At 45.2% G+C, this 16122-nt stretch overlaps 2 protein-coding genes and 1 long non-coding RNA gene across 21 annotated transcripts in view; 2 read left to right on the top strand and 1 right to left on the bottom strand.

Moving 5' to 3' along the window:
• The window catches only part of GRAMD1C (GRAM domain containing 1C), a 51753-nt gene extending 43684 nt beyond the window's left edge, over positions 1-8069 (top strand). For all 12 annotated transcript variants that reach the window (XM_046905206.1, XM_040646343.2, XM_015295398.4 and 9 more), the window contains 7 exons: positions 415-557; positions 2260-2363; positions 3062-3241; positions 4765-4822; positions 5343-5453; positions 6242-6347; positions 7847-8069. In XM_046905206.1, the coding sequence (XP_046761162.1) occupies positions 415-557; positions 2260-2363; positions 3062-3241; positions 4765-4822; positions 5343-5453; positions 6242-6347; positions 7847-7924 (780 nt within the window). In that variant the 3' untranslated portion in view covers positions 7925-8069. The remainder of the gene's footprint in view (positions 1-414; positions 558-2259; positions 2364-3061; positions 3242-4764; positions 4823-5342; positions 5454-6241; positions 6348-7846) is intronic.
• On the bottom strand, positions 1531-9639 carry LOC121106604. The gene is made up of 2 exons (XR_005839199.2): positions 9479-9639; positions 1531-5506 (listed from the first exon to the last, which is right to left on the bottom strand). It is a non-coding gene; the product is annotated as an uncharacterized LOC121106604 (long non-coding RNA).
• Positions 8920-16122, top strand: part of ZDHHC23 (zinc finger DHHC-type containing 23) — a 29382-nt gene continuing 22179 nt past the window's right edge. For 5 of the 8 annotated variants that reach the window (XM_015295341.4, XM_040697917.2, XM_015295313.4 and 2 more), the window contains exons 1-3: positions 8920-9066; positions 9470-10159; positions 10594-10761. In XM_015295341.4, the coding sequence (XP_015150827.3) occupies positions 8960-9066; positions 9470-10159; positions 10594-10761 (965 nt within the window). In that variant the 5' untranslated portion in view covers positions 8920-8959. The other 3 variants (XM_040697927.2, NM_001012819.2, XM_025149234.3) reach the window with 3 other exon arrangements.

The raw sequence follows: 16122 nt of genomic DNA, 5'->3' as shown, positions 1-16122 counted from the left end.
ACACAGTCCTCGGCAACCTACTCTAGGTGTCCCTGCTTGAGCAGGTGGCTTGGACCAGATCTAACCTTAGTATTTCTGTGACTGTGGTTTGGAAAAGGTCTCACAGCTCAATCCCAAAGGACTGTGGTCAAGAGTCAGTGGCCAGTCTTGCATTTGGTATTTGAAATGTCAATGGAAAAGAATGGTGTACTACTACCTCCTATGCTGGCTCTGGCTGGAGACATCCCACCTCCACTACTCTTACCATTCTTAATTGACTTCTGTCACAGTTGTTCAGTCTTTCTACCTACTCCAGTTCACTTGGAATTGGCTGGTCCAACCTAAGCAGTTTGGTTTGAAATTAAGAAAAAAATAGATAATCAGACTCCATGAATATAGAATATATCTATCCCTTTCTGTTATCTTTTGTGGTAGATCCTGCATAAGCAGAGCCAGAAAGGTCAGTCTTATCAGGTGGATGCTGAGGTGCTGACCCACGATGTCCCCTACCATGATTATTTCTACACTGTGAACCGATACTACATCAGCCGCACGTCCAGTCACAAATGTCGATTACGGTGAGCCTGAGTGGTGTGCAGTGGGAGGGGAGGAAGCAGGTTGCTGAAATGTGCTTACCAAAAGATCTGCCTGCAACAGAGAAAAGGTTTGTTTTCTATTGAAGTTGGAAATATCTTCTGAAAAAAAATTAGCCTGGTTTATCTCCTGTCATATATCTGCTGTACTTGGATGTGATTAATTCAGTGAGACATGAACTCTTACACTGATACAGAGCTCATCTCCAAGGCTGTGGGCTGGTTCTGCCCAGCCTTACCTTTTCAAGAGCAGTCATTTAAGTGGGATAAATTAGAACTATGCCAGATATTTTGTAACAGAGTGTCTGAGATACCTTTGCTAAGGGCCTGTAGGGGAGAATGATTTTACAAGATGAAGAAGCATACTCATGGTCACAGGCTATTTGAGCAGATCAGGCTTTGTTGTTACCATCAGGGTAGATGGAGGAGTCTTAATACACTTCCTTCTCTCATTTGTTGAAAACACCTGAAGTGGTGAAGTTCCTTATCCACTGCATTTGTGTGACAGACTATGTAATCTTTGGTAGTTTTTCTTCAAGTCCTTTTATCTCAAACTTCATCAGAACATAAGGTAAGGAAAGGTAAGCAAGCCTAATTTTCCTTCTGGCTTATCTTGGGCTGTAAAAGTACTGAGGACTGCCTCTACCACTGGGTGGAAAAAGGAAAAGTCCTTGAACAGCCACTTTGAATGACTGAGTGAGTCATTACTCCTTTTTGATGGCTGTGTTTGTTTTATCTGAAGCACAAGACAACCCTAGGATAAGTGCAAAAGCCAGGGTTTGACTACAGTCTTTGTAGCATGCATACATAGAACAGAACGTGCATGCTGGTATTACAGTTGGCTTTATACTGTTTGAAATGGCTCAAAAATTAATTGAAATATGCTGTTTTGTTAGAGTAGGAGCTTGGCATGCATATGCTGATTGGGATGATTATTTGAAAAAGCTGGAGAGCAGGGTGTATTCCAGTAAGGTTAGTGTTCTTTATTTTAATAAATAAATATTGTGGACTACCATTTTGCCCCTTTATCTTTACGAAGAGCTCTAGGATTCATTCAGCTGTTAGAAGCAGCCCCCTGCAGGGTTCTAGTTGAATGCCTTTCCATTCTAGAAGCATTATTGACTAGCATAACCTGGGAAACGCAACACAGGAATGTCATTTCCCCTCTGTTGTGCTCCCTAAGAGACAATTTAATTTATCTACTCAAGGTATGTTCTTAGTACTGGATGCATAGTTGGTAGTGATGAGTTTCACGTGCTTGCATTGCTGTGCCCCAGGTATTATATCACGAGTGTGCATACAGAGTAAAAAGCAGGACTTCATAAGGCTATTTCAAATGCTTGTTAAAATCAGAACAGTTCACAAAAGAGAAATTCCCTGTTCCTCAGAGCCTGAAGAGGAAACAAAATTTCTTTCCCAATGATTTGGACATTCAGATCTCCTGAGGCTTTAACTGGATATGTTGTCTTTGCGTGCATCTGTTTCTTGCCTCGTTTCAGTGTAAGAACTGCTCAGGTGGAAAGTTGAGGCAGTTCCAGTTGGTATTTCAGGTGTATTTCAGGCCATGGATGTAAGCTAGAGGCTTGCCTCTGATGAGAGATTTCTACCATCACTGTGCTATCTAACAAAGCATGTCTTTCTTTCCTTCTTTTCCTTCCTTTCTTCACTGTTGCATTCTGTTTATTAGGGTTTCTGCAGAAGTAAAATACAAAAAGCAGCCTTGGGGCCTTGTCAAATCTGTAATTGAGAAGAACACCTGGGGAGGGATACAGGAGAACTTCAAACAACTTGGTGAGGCATTTTCTTCTTTTTACTGAAGGGGCTACCTTTTTTCCTTTGTGTGTTTTCATGTATGTCAAACTTGATTCCTTAAATAATGGGTTGAAAAGAAGGCAGCTCTCAGAAGAATCTCCTGTCATTAATATACCTGTCAATTCTGGAGTATGTATAAATAAATAAATAGTCCTGGTAGCCAAGAACTCCTGTATACCTTGTCAGCAGTTGCTTTCTGGAGGACGCAAGAGGAGTGGGAGAAAAGCTGTTACTCTCAACTGCGTGCCCCTGTATTTAACACAAGTATTTCCTTGTGGGTATGAGAAGAGTAGTGGCACTTGGCAGGCTCTTTGGCTATGTCTGTTAACAGCCTGGCCAGCTCTGGCTGCTGGCTCGCAGTCTAACACAATTCTTAGTCTCAGTCTAACAGTGTCTTGAAGTGTTCTTTCAACTGCTGCTTAACATGTTATTAAACAATCCTGCGTAGTCTGAATATAGATCATATCTGAAAAGTGTACAAGTGCCATATAACAGAGGACAGACAGTGTAGGTTGGGATGTGATTTATGTCAATTACCTGATTTAAGTTCATCTGCTGGAAGATGCACTTTTTCTTCTCATTACCACCACAGATATGTCACTTGCAATTTAAGTCACTAGTGCTAGGCTTTTCAACTTTCCTTTTCAACGTTCAGGAACATTGTTTTTCCACTATAGAATCAGAACTGCTAATGGAGGAATATGCAATTAATCAGTCCATAGAAGACTCTGGAAAATTAGTTGCCCTAAGACGAAGACGACGCACTTTACACCGAAGTCTGGCAGAATCACTTCCCAAACGCTCTTCCCAGCACTCCTCTGGTGACATGGGGTTAGAGTCCCAGGGTAGCATCATAGGTAAGAATTCTTATATTCATTATTTTCTGTAAGGTGTGTTTGAGAAAGTTTAACTTTTATAATAATGCAAGATTAGTGCTTGTGTGTATGCTGCTCTCATCTTTATCTCACTGGCGTGACCGAAGATGTGTAGACTGTTCAGCCTTGTTTAAAACAGTCGAAGAACACACACAGTCAACTATTATGTTGTTATATGTCATGAAATCAAACTTAATCCTACCTTCTGTTTTATGAAAATGGAATTAAATTCTAAAATGTTGCACTGTATAGTATTGAAAATGAGATGGAATGAGAAATCTGAATTTTGCTAAGTTGCTGAAAAATAGCTATGCTTAACTTCTTCAAGTTGCACACCCAAGTCACTAGATGATCAAACTTTAAATACTGCTCACCTCTTGATCCTATCATGTCATAGTTACATTTTTTGGTAATATTAAAGAGTCCGTTTCCTGTCTCTTCCTGTAACTTCTGGGTCACTGAAGCATATCTTGGATTACTTTTGCTACTAAGCGTGACAGACTTAGCCTGTGTATTGTACAGGCATGTACAATATTAGCTACACTTAAAGAGATGAGGAACATCTGGTTCACAAATGTTTACCAGAGAATGGTGGATTTCATAACACAAGTTGAATTGTAAACACTGAAGCAGGAGCAAATGCCCTTCCCTAAAGGGGAAAGACAATACTGCATGTAGCAGCAAGAGAGCATTTGGTTCAACAGCAGATGTGGTGGCCTCTTTCCTCAGGTGAGGTTACTTCCTGAAAACTTAATTTTGCCACTCCTGCTCCACCTTTTAAGGTGGTTGTGTGTCTCAGTGTATGCTGCAGCAGCTCTGATATGTCCCTCATTTAGGACAGGAAATGTGCATGTAAGGAACTGCTTAGGAGATCAGATAATTAAATTTAAAAATCAACCTGCTCACATAAGTAGGTGCATGCTACTCAGCTTGGAGAGGACATGCACACCTGCTGTCCTCATTAGCTTTAGGTAACCATTGTCTGATAACTAGCCTTCTCAAGATCTGTCATCAGGTCAGTACGTAAATGTAGCTGGCCCAGATTAGACAAGTTACAGGAGAATTTGATTTAGCATTACTTGGCAGAAAGACTAATATGGTCAGGAGAACAATTAGAGGAGAGCCATGTTGCAGACCGTCTCTGCTAATGTGTGTGACTAGGGGTGTATGTGCTGAATGGCAGCAGTGGGTAGACTGTAGCATTCTCAGGCTATCTGGGTTTGATGTTAACCTATCCTAGAGCTGTTCTCTGCAGGATACTGAAGTGAGGGAATCTTCCTAATAAAAGAGCCTGTCTAGCTGCCTTGTCTGAGATGGCTACAGAAGTGACTGGGTGCATCAAGTGAATTCTGGAGAGACTCGTGTGCACCCAAGCCATCTGTTATGTCCATCAGAAACTGTCACGCTATTCTGTATAAAATGCTGAGCACTGATGTGTATATGCAGACATGCATTAGAAATGTTCTTCAGTACTTTTTAACCACCTTCTCTTCCATGCCCTATAGGAAGGAAAAGAGATGCTATTAGTAGGACCACTGCCATCATTGTAGTAATGAGTGTCTTGTAAGTACTTAGTTGCATTAAAACATGGCTTAACTTGAGCTTATCTTGGTCTTTATTTGCCTGTACCTACCTCACTTGCATGCTGACGTTCCATGTAGCATGACTGATCCTAACCTATATGGAGTGTAAATACAGGAGCTTGTGGGTAGAAGAGGGGGGTGGACTGATTTCAGAAAGGACATGCAGAATTAAAATGCTGACTTGTCAAACTGGCCTACTTTTCAGGTCTCTGTATGTCTGATTCTACAAAAAAAAAATCTTAGAATTTATTTATTCCTACTTCTAAAAGGTCCAAGAGGAGGCACTGTTGTCGCTTCCTACAGGTTGCATTACACAACTTAAAGCTAATTGCTAAGAATTGCTTAGATAAGTCTTTACTTTCATTATAGCACTGGGGCAGTTATTTTTGCTCCAGAATGAATTTCTTTTCCTAGATGTCTGTAGCCCAGCTCTTCCTTCTGTAGCACTGTAACAGTAATAATATAAACTTCGTCTGACTTCATGTTTCTGGTCTCTACAGTTTGCTGCTCTTGGTTTTGCTAAATGTAACACTGTTTCTCAAGCTGTCAAAGATAGAGCATGCGGCTCAGTCCCTCTATCACGTCCAGCTTCAGGAAGAGAGCTCTTTGAAGTAAGTTGAATTCGCAATCTTAGCTTTCGTTCTTCCTCAGTTAATTGCAGAATCTGATAGAAAGAAATAGATTTCAAACAGTGAATCCTGGTGGTGAGTTTTCAAAAGCTGCTATGACTTGTCACTAGATATCAGCATAGACTACAGAAAAGTAACATGTCTGATTGCATCTTTCTTGTTAAAGGAAAAATGTTTTTCCTTGTTTTTTTTGGGGGAGCGTTAACCTTAGCTTGCATTATCACCTTCTTGTGACTCATCTTCTGTGAATATCGTATTGCTGAGCATAGAACTGAATTACTTCATCCTGTGTGAACCAGCGTGATCTCAAATATGATGTTAAAGATTCACTTAGCTTCTTAGCTTCTGCTTTTGTGCAAAATTCCCTCTCCCCTTCTAACTTCATGTTAGATGCCTTTTATTTTCAAGCGCATGGAATAGGCTCAGATGTTGCTGCTTATTATTTGCCTATACTACATGCATAAATTATAACCTGGATTATAATCTGGATTTGAGTATGGAGACGGTGTGGTGATCTCCCATTGCGAAGATCTTAGAACTGATGTGAGCACATTTGTTCCTGATGACTGTTGTCTGCAAAGGCCTGAGGCAGCATCTTTAAGTCAAAAGGAACTGAAAATCAACTGCTGATACCTTTTTCTGTGGCTTTTGGAAAAATGTTTTTTTTTTTTTAGCAATGTCAGAGTAATGGTAACAGAGCAATTTGTTTTTTATAGAACGGCATGCAGGTGCTTGTTTCATGTTTCTGATGCAATCTCAATCTCTTCCAGCATATCCCCAGAAATGGGATCCAAAGAGGAGATCCCTCAATATGATAAGGAACAGGTTAAGCATGTGAAGGGAGTACTGAGAGACTCAATTGAAATGCTTGAGCAGGTAAGTCTGCCCAGCTTTCCTTGTGATACTCTTTTTTTTCAACAGCTCGAGTTTTTTCTTTTATGCCAGAATAGCTTTTGTTTTAATGTTTTCTGATACTAACTGAAGTCCATGCCTCCTTGGCCTCAGTTTTGTCCTATGCTTGAATTTGGTGCAAAGGAAATGCTCATGGTTCTGATGGCTCTTTCTTTGGACTAAAATGTTCATATCAATTTTCTTAAACCTGTGAAGTGCCTTTATTGATGAGGTCTGTTAATGCAGCTCTGAATCATGACAAAGCAAGATTGGAATTATTCAAAACAGATCATCTTTTCTCAAGACTCAGAACATAACTACTTGCTCACCTCATCGTTGGGTTTCTTCATGCAGGCTAATCTGAGCTCTTCCTCCCCACTATTGGTGAGAGCTTTTGTTTAATCTTGGTATCAGAGAGCCACGTAAACCTTCAGTGAAACACTTCTAAATTCTCCAGACTATATATTTCTGAGAGGCTCCATAGCTATGGGGTTGATCCTTTTTGCCAGTGACTTACATTTCCAGGCTGCTCTTGTACTACAAACACAGTATAAAAACTGCAGATAAGCTGTTGGGAGCTGCTGTGAGTCTCTGGTCCTGAAGTTGAAGACAGCTGTAAACCCCTTGGCTGAAATTGCAGCTCAGCAAGTGAAGAACAGCAAATGCATACATTGTTTGTATTTACAACCTTTGAATATTCTGGTTTTTAGTTCTTTTAATAAATCTTAAAATGTGGCAGAAGAAATTATTAGAGTAGGAAAGCTGCGGGGGAGTTCACATGTACCTCTATCCATCAGCAGTTGGCTCTGTGTTCTCCCACACACTACAGGAGGGCGGAGAAAAACACTTTTTTTCTATTTCTTGTTTAGGAATATCTCTGCACACAAAACTGCTATTACTCTGTTAACCATTTTGATCACAGCTTCAAATGCTTCCAACGCTGGCTGTTCCACTATAGAAATGAATTTCCTGGTTTCTGTGCCCTTTTGGGTTTCTTTGCCTGCTACCCAAACAATTCCAGATTCTGAAGCTTTAGCCTTCTTGAATGCAGGCATGGCGTGAAAACCTCTAAAAGATGGAGTGAGATCTCAGCCACCTTTTCCATCCCAAATAACATGACACCTTGGAGGTGTCAGTAATCTAATTGCAGCAAAATGCACTGGGAGGGCTGGGTATGAAAATATGAAAGTTGATGTTCCATGAACATCAGCTGTGACTAAAAATGAGTGGGGCAGATTATTTTCCATGCTACTGTCTAGAGGGGTGTTAAGATTTATCACGCTGTACTGTTAGTAATTATAAACCGCACAGAGCATAGCTGTTAAGAAAGCAAACTACAGAAGCTCTTTATAGGCAAAGGAAGGAGGAAATCACATGGAATCCTTAAAAGGAAGGAAGCAGGGAGACACAATTTTCCCAATGCTCCTGACCCTTGTAGCAGACAGACTTAATGCTTCATGCTCCCCAATTATTTCTTTTCACAGCTCAAGCTCTCCCTTTCCATGCTCCAAAGAAGCTTTGATCACTTGAACAAGACACAGAGCAGCAAGACTGAGAGTTAATGCCTTGCTTGCGAGTCAGGACCTCAGAAGAGAAGATGTGTGTTTAAGGACTTGTGGAGTAGGGACTGTAACCATCTTCGGACTCTTACTTGTTTTCTATTTTGGCTCAGAAGCTTCATGGAATAAAGGTTTCTAGAAGAAGTAAGGTGGGCTCTGCGCTCCTGTAGCTCGGTGATTGGCCTTCACTGCCAGCCCTGTGCTCAGGGCAGGATCTGCGGGTAGCAGGCACTCGGAGGGCAGTTGTGCTGCTGGTTACTGGAGGAGAGGGAAGGTCCTCAGCAGTGCTGCCTTTGTGCTGGAGGAGTCATAGCGGTGTCAGCCTGAGCCACAGCTAACCAGAAGTGCTTTGAAGGAGAGGAGCAGATAGCGGTTTCACACCCACAGGTTATTTATATGCCTTTTCAGACGGGTGGAGCCTGTAACCAGAAGTCACCATCTTCAAGGATGAGTATTTCTATAATGAATTAACTGAGCAGGAAGGAGGAGGGTTGGATCAGATGATCTCTGGAGGTCCCTTCCAATCCCTACTCTTCTGTAATATTGATAGCCCTACCCTCTTTGAGCCCTTTCCTTCCACAGCGGCTTTCCCTTTCCCACTGGGAGGTTTCCCGTAGGTCCCCGGCCCCGCTCTGCCGCCCTTCGCTCCCCCCCCCGGTGCAGGGGGACGTCCGCCTTCGGCCCCTGAGGAGTCGCTGCCGCGGCCGCCACCTGTTGCGCTGTCTCTTTAAGCCAGGTGCCGTCACGTCACGGCGGCCCCGCCCCTCCCGCGCCGGCATTGGGCCGCTGCGCCATCAGGTGGATGGGCCCTGAGGGAAGGGGGTCCCTCACCCCCCGCCTCCGCGCCTGGGAGGGGCCGGGGCAGCGGGCGGCCAATAACGGGGGGGCTCGGCGGGAGGGGGCGGGGCCGCCGGGCAGGAGGCGAGGGCGGGCGCGAGGCACCTGCGGCGGGGGGGCGGGAGAGGTGCGGCCGCGCCCCTCCCTGTCCGTTTCCCTCCGTCGGCTCCGCGCCCTCGGGCCGGGGCACGGCGGGCGGAGATGGAGGAGCCGCTGTGCTGCTGCGAGTACGTGGACCGGAGGGGTGAGCGGAACCACCTGGCGGCGTGCTGCTGCGACTGCGAGGAGCTGGACGAGAGCTGCGACAGGTAGCGGCCCCGCGCTCTGCTCCTCAGCCGGCGGCCGTTGGGCGCCCTCGGGGTTCCGGCAGCCCCGCGGGGCGCGGGAGCGGACGGCCGGGAGCCCCTCTCCTTCCTTCTGCCTACGGGGCTGCCTTCCGCGCGGCCGGGGCGCCGGGGGAGGCGGGCGTGGAGGGGGGCTCGGGGCTCAGCTCTCAGCGGCCGTCGGGGAACTTTGCGGGCCCCTGCGATGAAGGAGGAAAGGGGCGAGCAGCCGTGAGTCAGCGGGGAGCTGGATGGGCTGGGTGCGCGGTGGCGGACTCCGGGATGGGATGGGATGAGATGAGATGGGACAGGGGCGGAGGGAATGCCGCAGAGGTATACACGTCTGCCTGCCCGCCCACTAGCGATACACCGCGCTTTTCCCGAACAGGTGGCTGACCTGCAGATCCCTGCCCCCAGGAGCGCTGGAGAGGATCGCCGACACCGTTGCGGACCGGTGCCGTGTCCCTTGGTTTGCCGGGGCCGTGAAGATTAACGTCAGCCTCGTGCCGCCGATGGTCCTGCTCCCCGTCTTCCTGCATATCGCAGCTCTGCACTTCCTGCTGGGGCTGGTGGTGCTGACATCGCTTCCCGCCGTGGTGCTGTGGTATTACTACCTCACCCACAGGAGGAAGGAGCGGACTCTTTTCTTCCTGAGCCTGGGACTGTTCTCCCTGGGCTACATGTACTATGTTTTCCTGCAGGAGGTGGTTCCTCGAGGCCACGTGGGGTATTCCCAAGTGGTACTTCTTACCTGTGGGCTAATTCTTATGCTTGTGGCTTTGTCGCGAGCCAAGAAAGACCCTGGCTACCTTCCCATCTCAACAAGTGTTGACAAGCCATCGCAGCAGGCTTTTCCCAGCAAGAGTGTTCGAGGGAGCTCCAATGGGCTCCATGGAGCTGCTGCCGGTGGCCATTCTGTGAATGGGGAGACCAAAGGCTACTCCAGAGTGCTGGCTGAGGAGCGAGAAGGTGTGAAAATGGACTGGTGTGTCAAGTGCCAGCTGGTCAGGCCGGCCCGGGCAGGGCACTGCCGGCTGTGTGGCAGGTGTGTGAGGAGACTGGATCATCACTGTGTCTGGTATGTTTGGCTTTGCTAAAGATGTGTGTTTTCTGTTTCTTTTCTTTCTTTTAAGTTAGCTTTTTTCTTTTTTTTTTCTTTTTCTTTTTTTCCCCAGACCCTATGAAATGGGGTTGCTTTTCATGTGTGGAGGGAACCTAAAGCTGTCATCGCTACAGTATTGTAACCAAGGAGCAGCGGGGTATGAGCGTTTTAGCTATGGATGCCTGAAAGTTCCTGGGGTACACAGTTCACCACTCCTACCTTACTGGTCTATTGACTTGTGCCTATGAGCTTTCTATAAAAAGCTATAAAGCTGCTTTGAAGCTGCCTGTGTTGCAGTGAGACCTCAGAAATCAGGTTCTCTGATGGTTGGGGGAGGGAGAAGGAAAGAGAAGCCAGCTTTTTTTTTTTTCCCCCTTAAAGTAATCTTTTTTTTTCTTTCCTTTTTGAAGGATTAACAGCTGTGTAGGGGAGCAGAACCACCAAGCATTCATCCTTGCACTGTTCTTCTTCATGCTCACCTCTCTGTATGGAATTATGCTGACTCTAGACACCATCTGTAGGGGACGAACCCCATTCACAGCATTGTTCTACTGCCCTGGGGCCTATTCTGACTACAGGTGAGAGAACTGGGTGGGGAACTCAGGCCTGACCAGGCAGCTTAGCTCCTTAGCTATTCTTCATTGTGTTCTCAGGATCAGTGCTATTGGCTGTCAGACCTGATCTAGAAGTGCTCCTTAAATGGCTCTGGAAAGCAGGGATGCATCTCTGCTTTTGTGAAGGATGGGAGCCTGTGAGAGCTCACAATTAGAGCAAATTGCTGGAGAAGGTGGGACTTAAAAATCTTTATTTACAGTGTCCTGTGTAGATAGGCACTTTATAGATGTTTGTTGCCAGTTAATGCCAATAGTCCAACAGTCTGGAATCAGCATGCTGTCTCACTGAGGAAGGAGATGGCGTTTGTCTAATGGCTTTGTCAATTCAAGTTATTTGCTCATACAGTGTTAACATGCCTTGTCTGGCTGGGAGTGGGGTGAGGAGCTTCAAACACATGTTCAGAGACTCCTACCACTGCTGTATAGAGTATAGCAGCACAAGTGACTGCCTTCTTCTGTACTCCATCATCTGTCAAGCATGAGCGCTATTGTTTCCTTAAGTAAGGTCTTTACAGCAGCAAGAGTGAAGCGCTAGGTAGTACCAAAGGAATGTGCAAGAGTAGCTCTGGTAGTGCTAAAAGCTGTCATTAAGTATGCCACAAAGCTTTAATTTTGAGAAAGCCTTCAAGGATTATGTGATGAAAGCAGCGAAGTGAGATCACTGTGGCAGATGTAGACAGGGATTTGAAAGGCTAGTGATTACCAGGGAAAGTCACTGTAAAGCAGCTGCTCCAAAACTAAATGGCTTCCTTCCCATCTTTTTCCCTGCTGCCAGCTCTGCTCTGTCGTTCACCTGTGTGTGGTACTGTGCTATTGTAACAGCTGGCATGGGATACATCCTCCTTATCCAGCTGTTGAACATCAGCTACAACGTGACTGAGAGGGAAGCTCGGCTGGCTCTGCGGGACAACGCTGGGCGCAGGCTCCTGGGTGGGTTAGTGATAGACACTGGCCAATATAACAGGGGCTTTCTATGCAACTGGGGCCATTTCTTGAGTCTGGGCTCTCCCCCCCAGCAGCGCTCTGCTGAAGACATTGTGTGACACCTTTTTTTCTGCGGATGACGTTGACTGACTTTCCTTAGTAGGGGAACGGCCCCTTCCACTAGAACTTCCTCCTCCACATCCTTCCTTCGTGGTCGGTGTATGGGCTGCCCATCCCATCGCAGACATCAGAGGCTTTCCCAAGCAGAAATGGTTCTTTGTGTGCCATCAGCCAGCAATAGGATGCGGAAAGCAGTAAGCCATATGCACAAACCTGGAGCGCGGGAACCCGCTGCCTTTTTGCACTGTGGGGAACTTTGTGCAGCTCGGCAGGAAGAAGAGCACACGGTTATGAGAACTTGAGTTTTCATTAGGTGTGAACTCTGGCGTCAACGGGAACCTGCTGTTGGATTTCAGACTGTACGCTGTTTCTTGCAGCTTAAGGAATCTCTATCTTGTACCTACATGCAGTGCTTCAGTGTTGTTAGAAGAGTGAACTTTTAATATAGAAAACAGATGGACTGGTGCAGAAGCCATGCTGTTTAGCTGAAAAAAAAAAAAAAAAAAAAAAAGACTGCTTAGGCAGTCACTGAGTGCTCCATCATCTCTGGTGCATTTTTCTTTTTCTTCTATCCCATCCAGCTGCATACATGCTACTGCTTGTATTAAGTGCCTTTGTGAGCAACATTCCTGTAGGGCATTGTAAGATCCTCTCATCATTTGACCTGTCTCTCTGACTGGGTGAGAAGAGTGTCACCATCATTCTTTTTTGTAAGCTGTTTGTGTTGGTTTGATGGCTTGTCTCATTTCCCTCAAAATATTTCTGCTCTGATTATGGATTCTGACATGAGACAGCAGGTGTAAATATACAGAGTAAGAAGGAGAATGTTTTGAAGGAACGACTGTGAGGGGAGAACAAGCTGCTGTCTGCTGTTGCTTTACACGAACTGCCCTACTCCCTCTCAAGGAGGAGGGAGTCTGTGGGAGAATTGACTTTGTTCCTAACAGTTTTGGTAGACAACGTTTTGATTAGTTGTGTTGCTAATAAGAATGATGCAGTCTTTCCTGAACCCTGACACCAGGGAGTTTCCCTGGTGCCTGACTGTGGTTTTTCTCAAGCCGGGAAGCTGAGGAACAGTTTGGTGTCTGCATATGTATAGAGCTGGAGAGGATGCTTTGGAGCTGGCAGCTTTTGGGGTAGCTGACCCACAGTGGCAGGTAGATGAATGTGTTAACTCTGTTCTACAAGAAGGCTGTGTGTCCTTCAGCAGCCTGCAACTGTATTATTGCCTAGACGTGAGCTTCAGCTGAAATCACACAAGGTTTTAGTGGTGATGGCTTCTACTTTTTTGGGGGTGGGGTTTTTGTTGGTTTTCATTTTAAGTCCTTTCTGTGTGTTGGCCCTGCAGAAAGGTCTGGCTGGAAAAATCTGGAACTGTGGCATGAGAGTTATGGCTTGAGCCTAAGATGCAGAAGCAGTGGTAAGAGCCTTGTCCTAGTTAATGATGCCTTCAGATGCGTGTGCAATTTGCACAGATCAGACTTGCCCTGCTTCCGTTTGTGTGGTAGGCAACTAGGGGGTGTTGCTTGTGTGATGCAAATTCAGTGTGCACTGTTGTACATATTCTCTAAAGAATAGATGGTACATGGTGCTAAGGGACAGCAGAACTGGGACTGTCCCTTGAGATCCCTGCCATATTTGGTGTGTATGCTCCCGAGTATGTGTCCCAGTTTAAGGTAAAGAGCATACACCTCTTTGCACTGTTTGGTTTCCTCAAGTGGCACCTACAATTTCTATAACCAGCAGATAACCAAGGAGCAGCTGCACTTGGAATGTGGCTGTTCAGGAACAGCTACTGATTTACTAGGTGTCCTTTATTTCTTCTTATCCCTTTTCAACCAGTGAGCAGCTCTTTAAAGGAGCTGAAGGAGGCACCTCTTGTCCTTCCTGCCTCTTGTCTGAACACACTTAGATTTCTGACAACTTCCCTGGCACTAGTGTGAAGCAAAAGGCACTCGACCGGACTCTGCTATTTCTCTGGCAGCTAAGCACGATCTTCGCACTGTTTGGGGCTGGAGTCTGACCCTAGAAGTTTAGCTTTACACAAAGATCTCTCCTCCGTGTGAGTTGTCTGTAAATGCTTCCGTGGAACATATGCATTTTGCAGTGCCTGCTGAGATGAGCTGAAGCTTGGCAACCCTGGAGCCAGAGTTAGCAGGCTTGTGATCTTCCCAAACCTTGTTCTGCTGCCATGTGGAAAGATGAAGCCAGAATATGCTCCTGGACTAAACCCCTGCTGTGAAGATAGCCAACCTTTCTGCTCCTCTGAATTACATGCACAGATATCAATCACGCCTGTGAACTGAACAAGCTCTGGGAGTGCTCACAGATTTGTGATAAGTGGTTTCTCAGAGTTCTGCTCTGGGCTGGGAGGAAGCAGAGTTGGGCAGGTGACAGATTCATTCCCCTGGCAGTCGCCTGACCCTGTTGTACTCATTCCCTCCCATGGGCGGGTTTTCATTATTTTGCAGCCTGCATGTCAGTGTAGCCTTGTCCCTTGCTTTTTAATGAGCTCTCATATGGGAAAATTTAAACTACTTATACCAAGGCATTCTCAGTGGAATTGTCAGTGTGAGCTTGAGTGCAAATTAGGAATCAAGGACCTTGGACTATTGTAACCCTGCCATGCTTGATCAAGCCCACTCCGGTATAGTATATAGGGTAAAGTGCTTAAACTAAGTTCTATTTTTGCACCTTATACAGAGAGAGTCGGAATCATTCAGGACAATAAAATGCTTGCAAGACTGGGTTTTTGTATGAGGAGAATGAAGTGCTGATTTTCCAGTGAGCAGGAGGTTCACTTCACTGTAGTCTGCATAGCAGTGGTGGCTTTTGTTTATCCTCCTGGCTTCTTGCTGAGAGGATTTACCTTGTGAATACCTTTGGAGATGGAAAGCATGATACATCCCTGTCTGAAAGGGTGGAAGTGTTGAAAGCTTCAGATGTATGCACTGGAGCTCTCCTTTTCATAGCCTTCAGAATTAAGAAGCCCTTAAAGGGCAGCACTTCCTGTTTCGCTTACAATGCAGGCAGGCTGCTGTGATACCTTGTGCACTAAAAGGCAGTTTTTGTTTTACATTTTATTGCTGAGCTCAGTGTTGGCCACGCTGGGAGGAAAATGTTAAAAACTAGTGCAACCTGGTAGGGCTGGAGAGTCAGTCCATAAAACCAGTAAAACAGCATGCATCAATGTGGCAATAAGAAAACAGTACGCTGCTGGTCATTTCAAAGTTTTCTGTGTGAGAGTAGAGTACCCAAAGATAATAAGAAGCAGTGAAGTATTTGAGTGGTATCTAGCCTTGATGTTTCTTCACCCATACTTAGAAATGGGTGGATCCTGCTTTAACCATGACCTTTTGTTGTTTCCCGACTGGTTTGGTCTTACTGAAGTGCCAGGGTTCTAATGTTGCTGCTGTCCTAGTGTTAAGCCCCCTGTGTACAAATACTAACACCCTGTTGTTTGGTGACTGTACTAAGAGCTGTACACCATTAGATACACTGTGTAAATGGTGGCTTGGCACTCTTAACGTTGTCATCTTAAACTGAGATGCTTTTTGTAGACGAGTCACAGGTCCCCACATAGACCATTTCTCCATTTAACTTGTCTAAGATGACAAGAGTCGCTGGTGAGCCCAAGTTGGTGCTGCTTGTAATTTCTTATCATATTTAGCCTTCATGCTATGATGGTGCTTTTTCAAAGTAGGTTGCTTTCAAGTGTCATGGTGGAAACCATTTGCTATAAAAGTTCTTCTAGAGTTAAAATGGATACTGCCTCATTGCCTAATGTCTTAATAATGTGCTTGACATTTTCCTTCTATATGAGTGTATATTGCCTCATTAGGGCAGAAAGTGTGTGTGATTATGGATGTTTTCCTATATTGCCTTCAACTTCTGTTTTCTTAAGATTTTCTTCCACTACTAGGGTGTTTGTACAGCAAAAATCTTTGGACAGGTGAGGTTCTTTCTGAAATGTGGAAATTCAGACTCCCAAAATCTTCATGAACTGCATTTAATTACAGTACTAAAAATGACGTGCTCTGGAAGAACTGTCTGCTTTGGGGAGTGGAGTGTGTCTTGTGTGAGATTTTCTTGTTTCTGTTTTGGTTTTCCTTTCCCCCCTGCCAAAGCTATAGGAAGAATTTCATGAAGTATTTGTGAGCTTCGTTGAAAGGACTGGTTGGTGTGTGTGTGTGTGCATGTGTGTGTGTCTCCATAGTATATTGTATCCAATGATTTCGAATAAGATGCAATTATAAATCAAAATAAATTATCAGAAATCAT

The sequence above is a fragment of the Gallus gallus genome, chromosome 1, assembly GCF_016699485.2.
Source record: "Gallus gallus isolate bGalGal1 chromosome 1, bGalGal1.mat.broiler.GRCg7b, whole genome shotgun sequence".
Lineage (NCBI taxonomy): Eukaryota > Metazoa > Chordata > Aves > Galliformes > Phasianidae > Gallus > Gallus gallus.
Note: the sequence above shows the minus strand (reverse complement) of the source record. Positions and strands in the feature narration are given on the sequence as shown.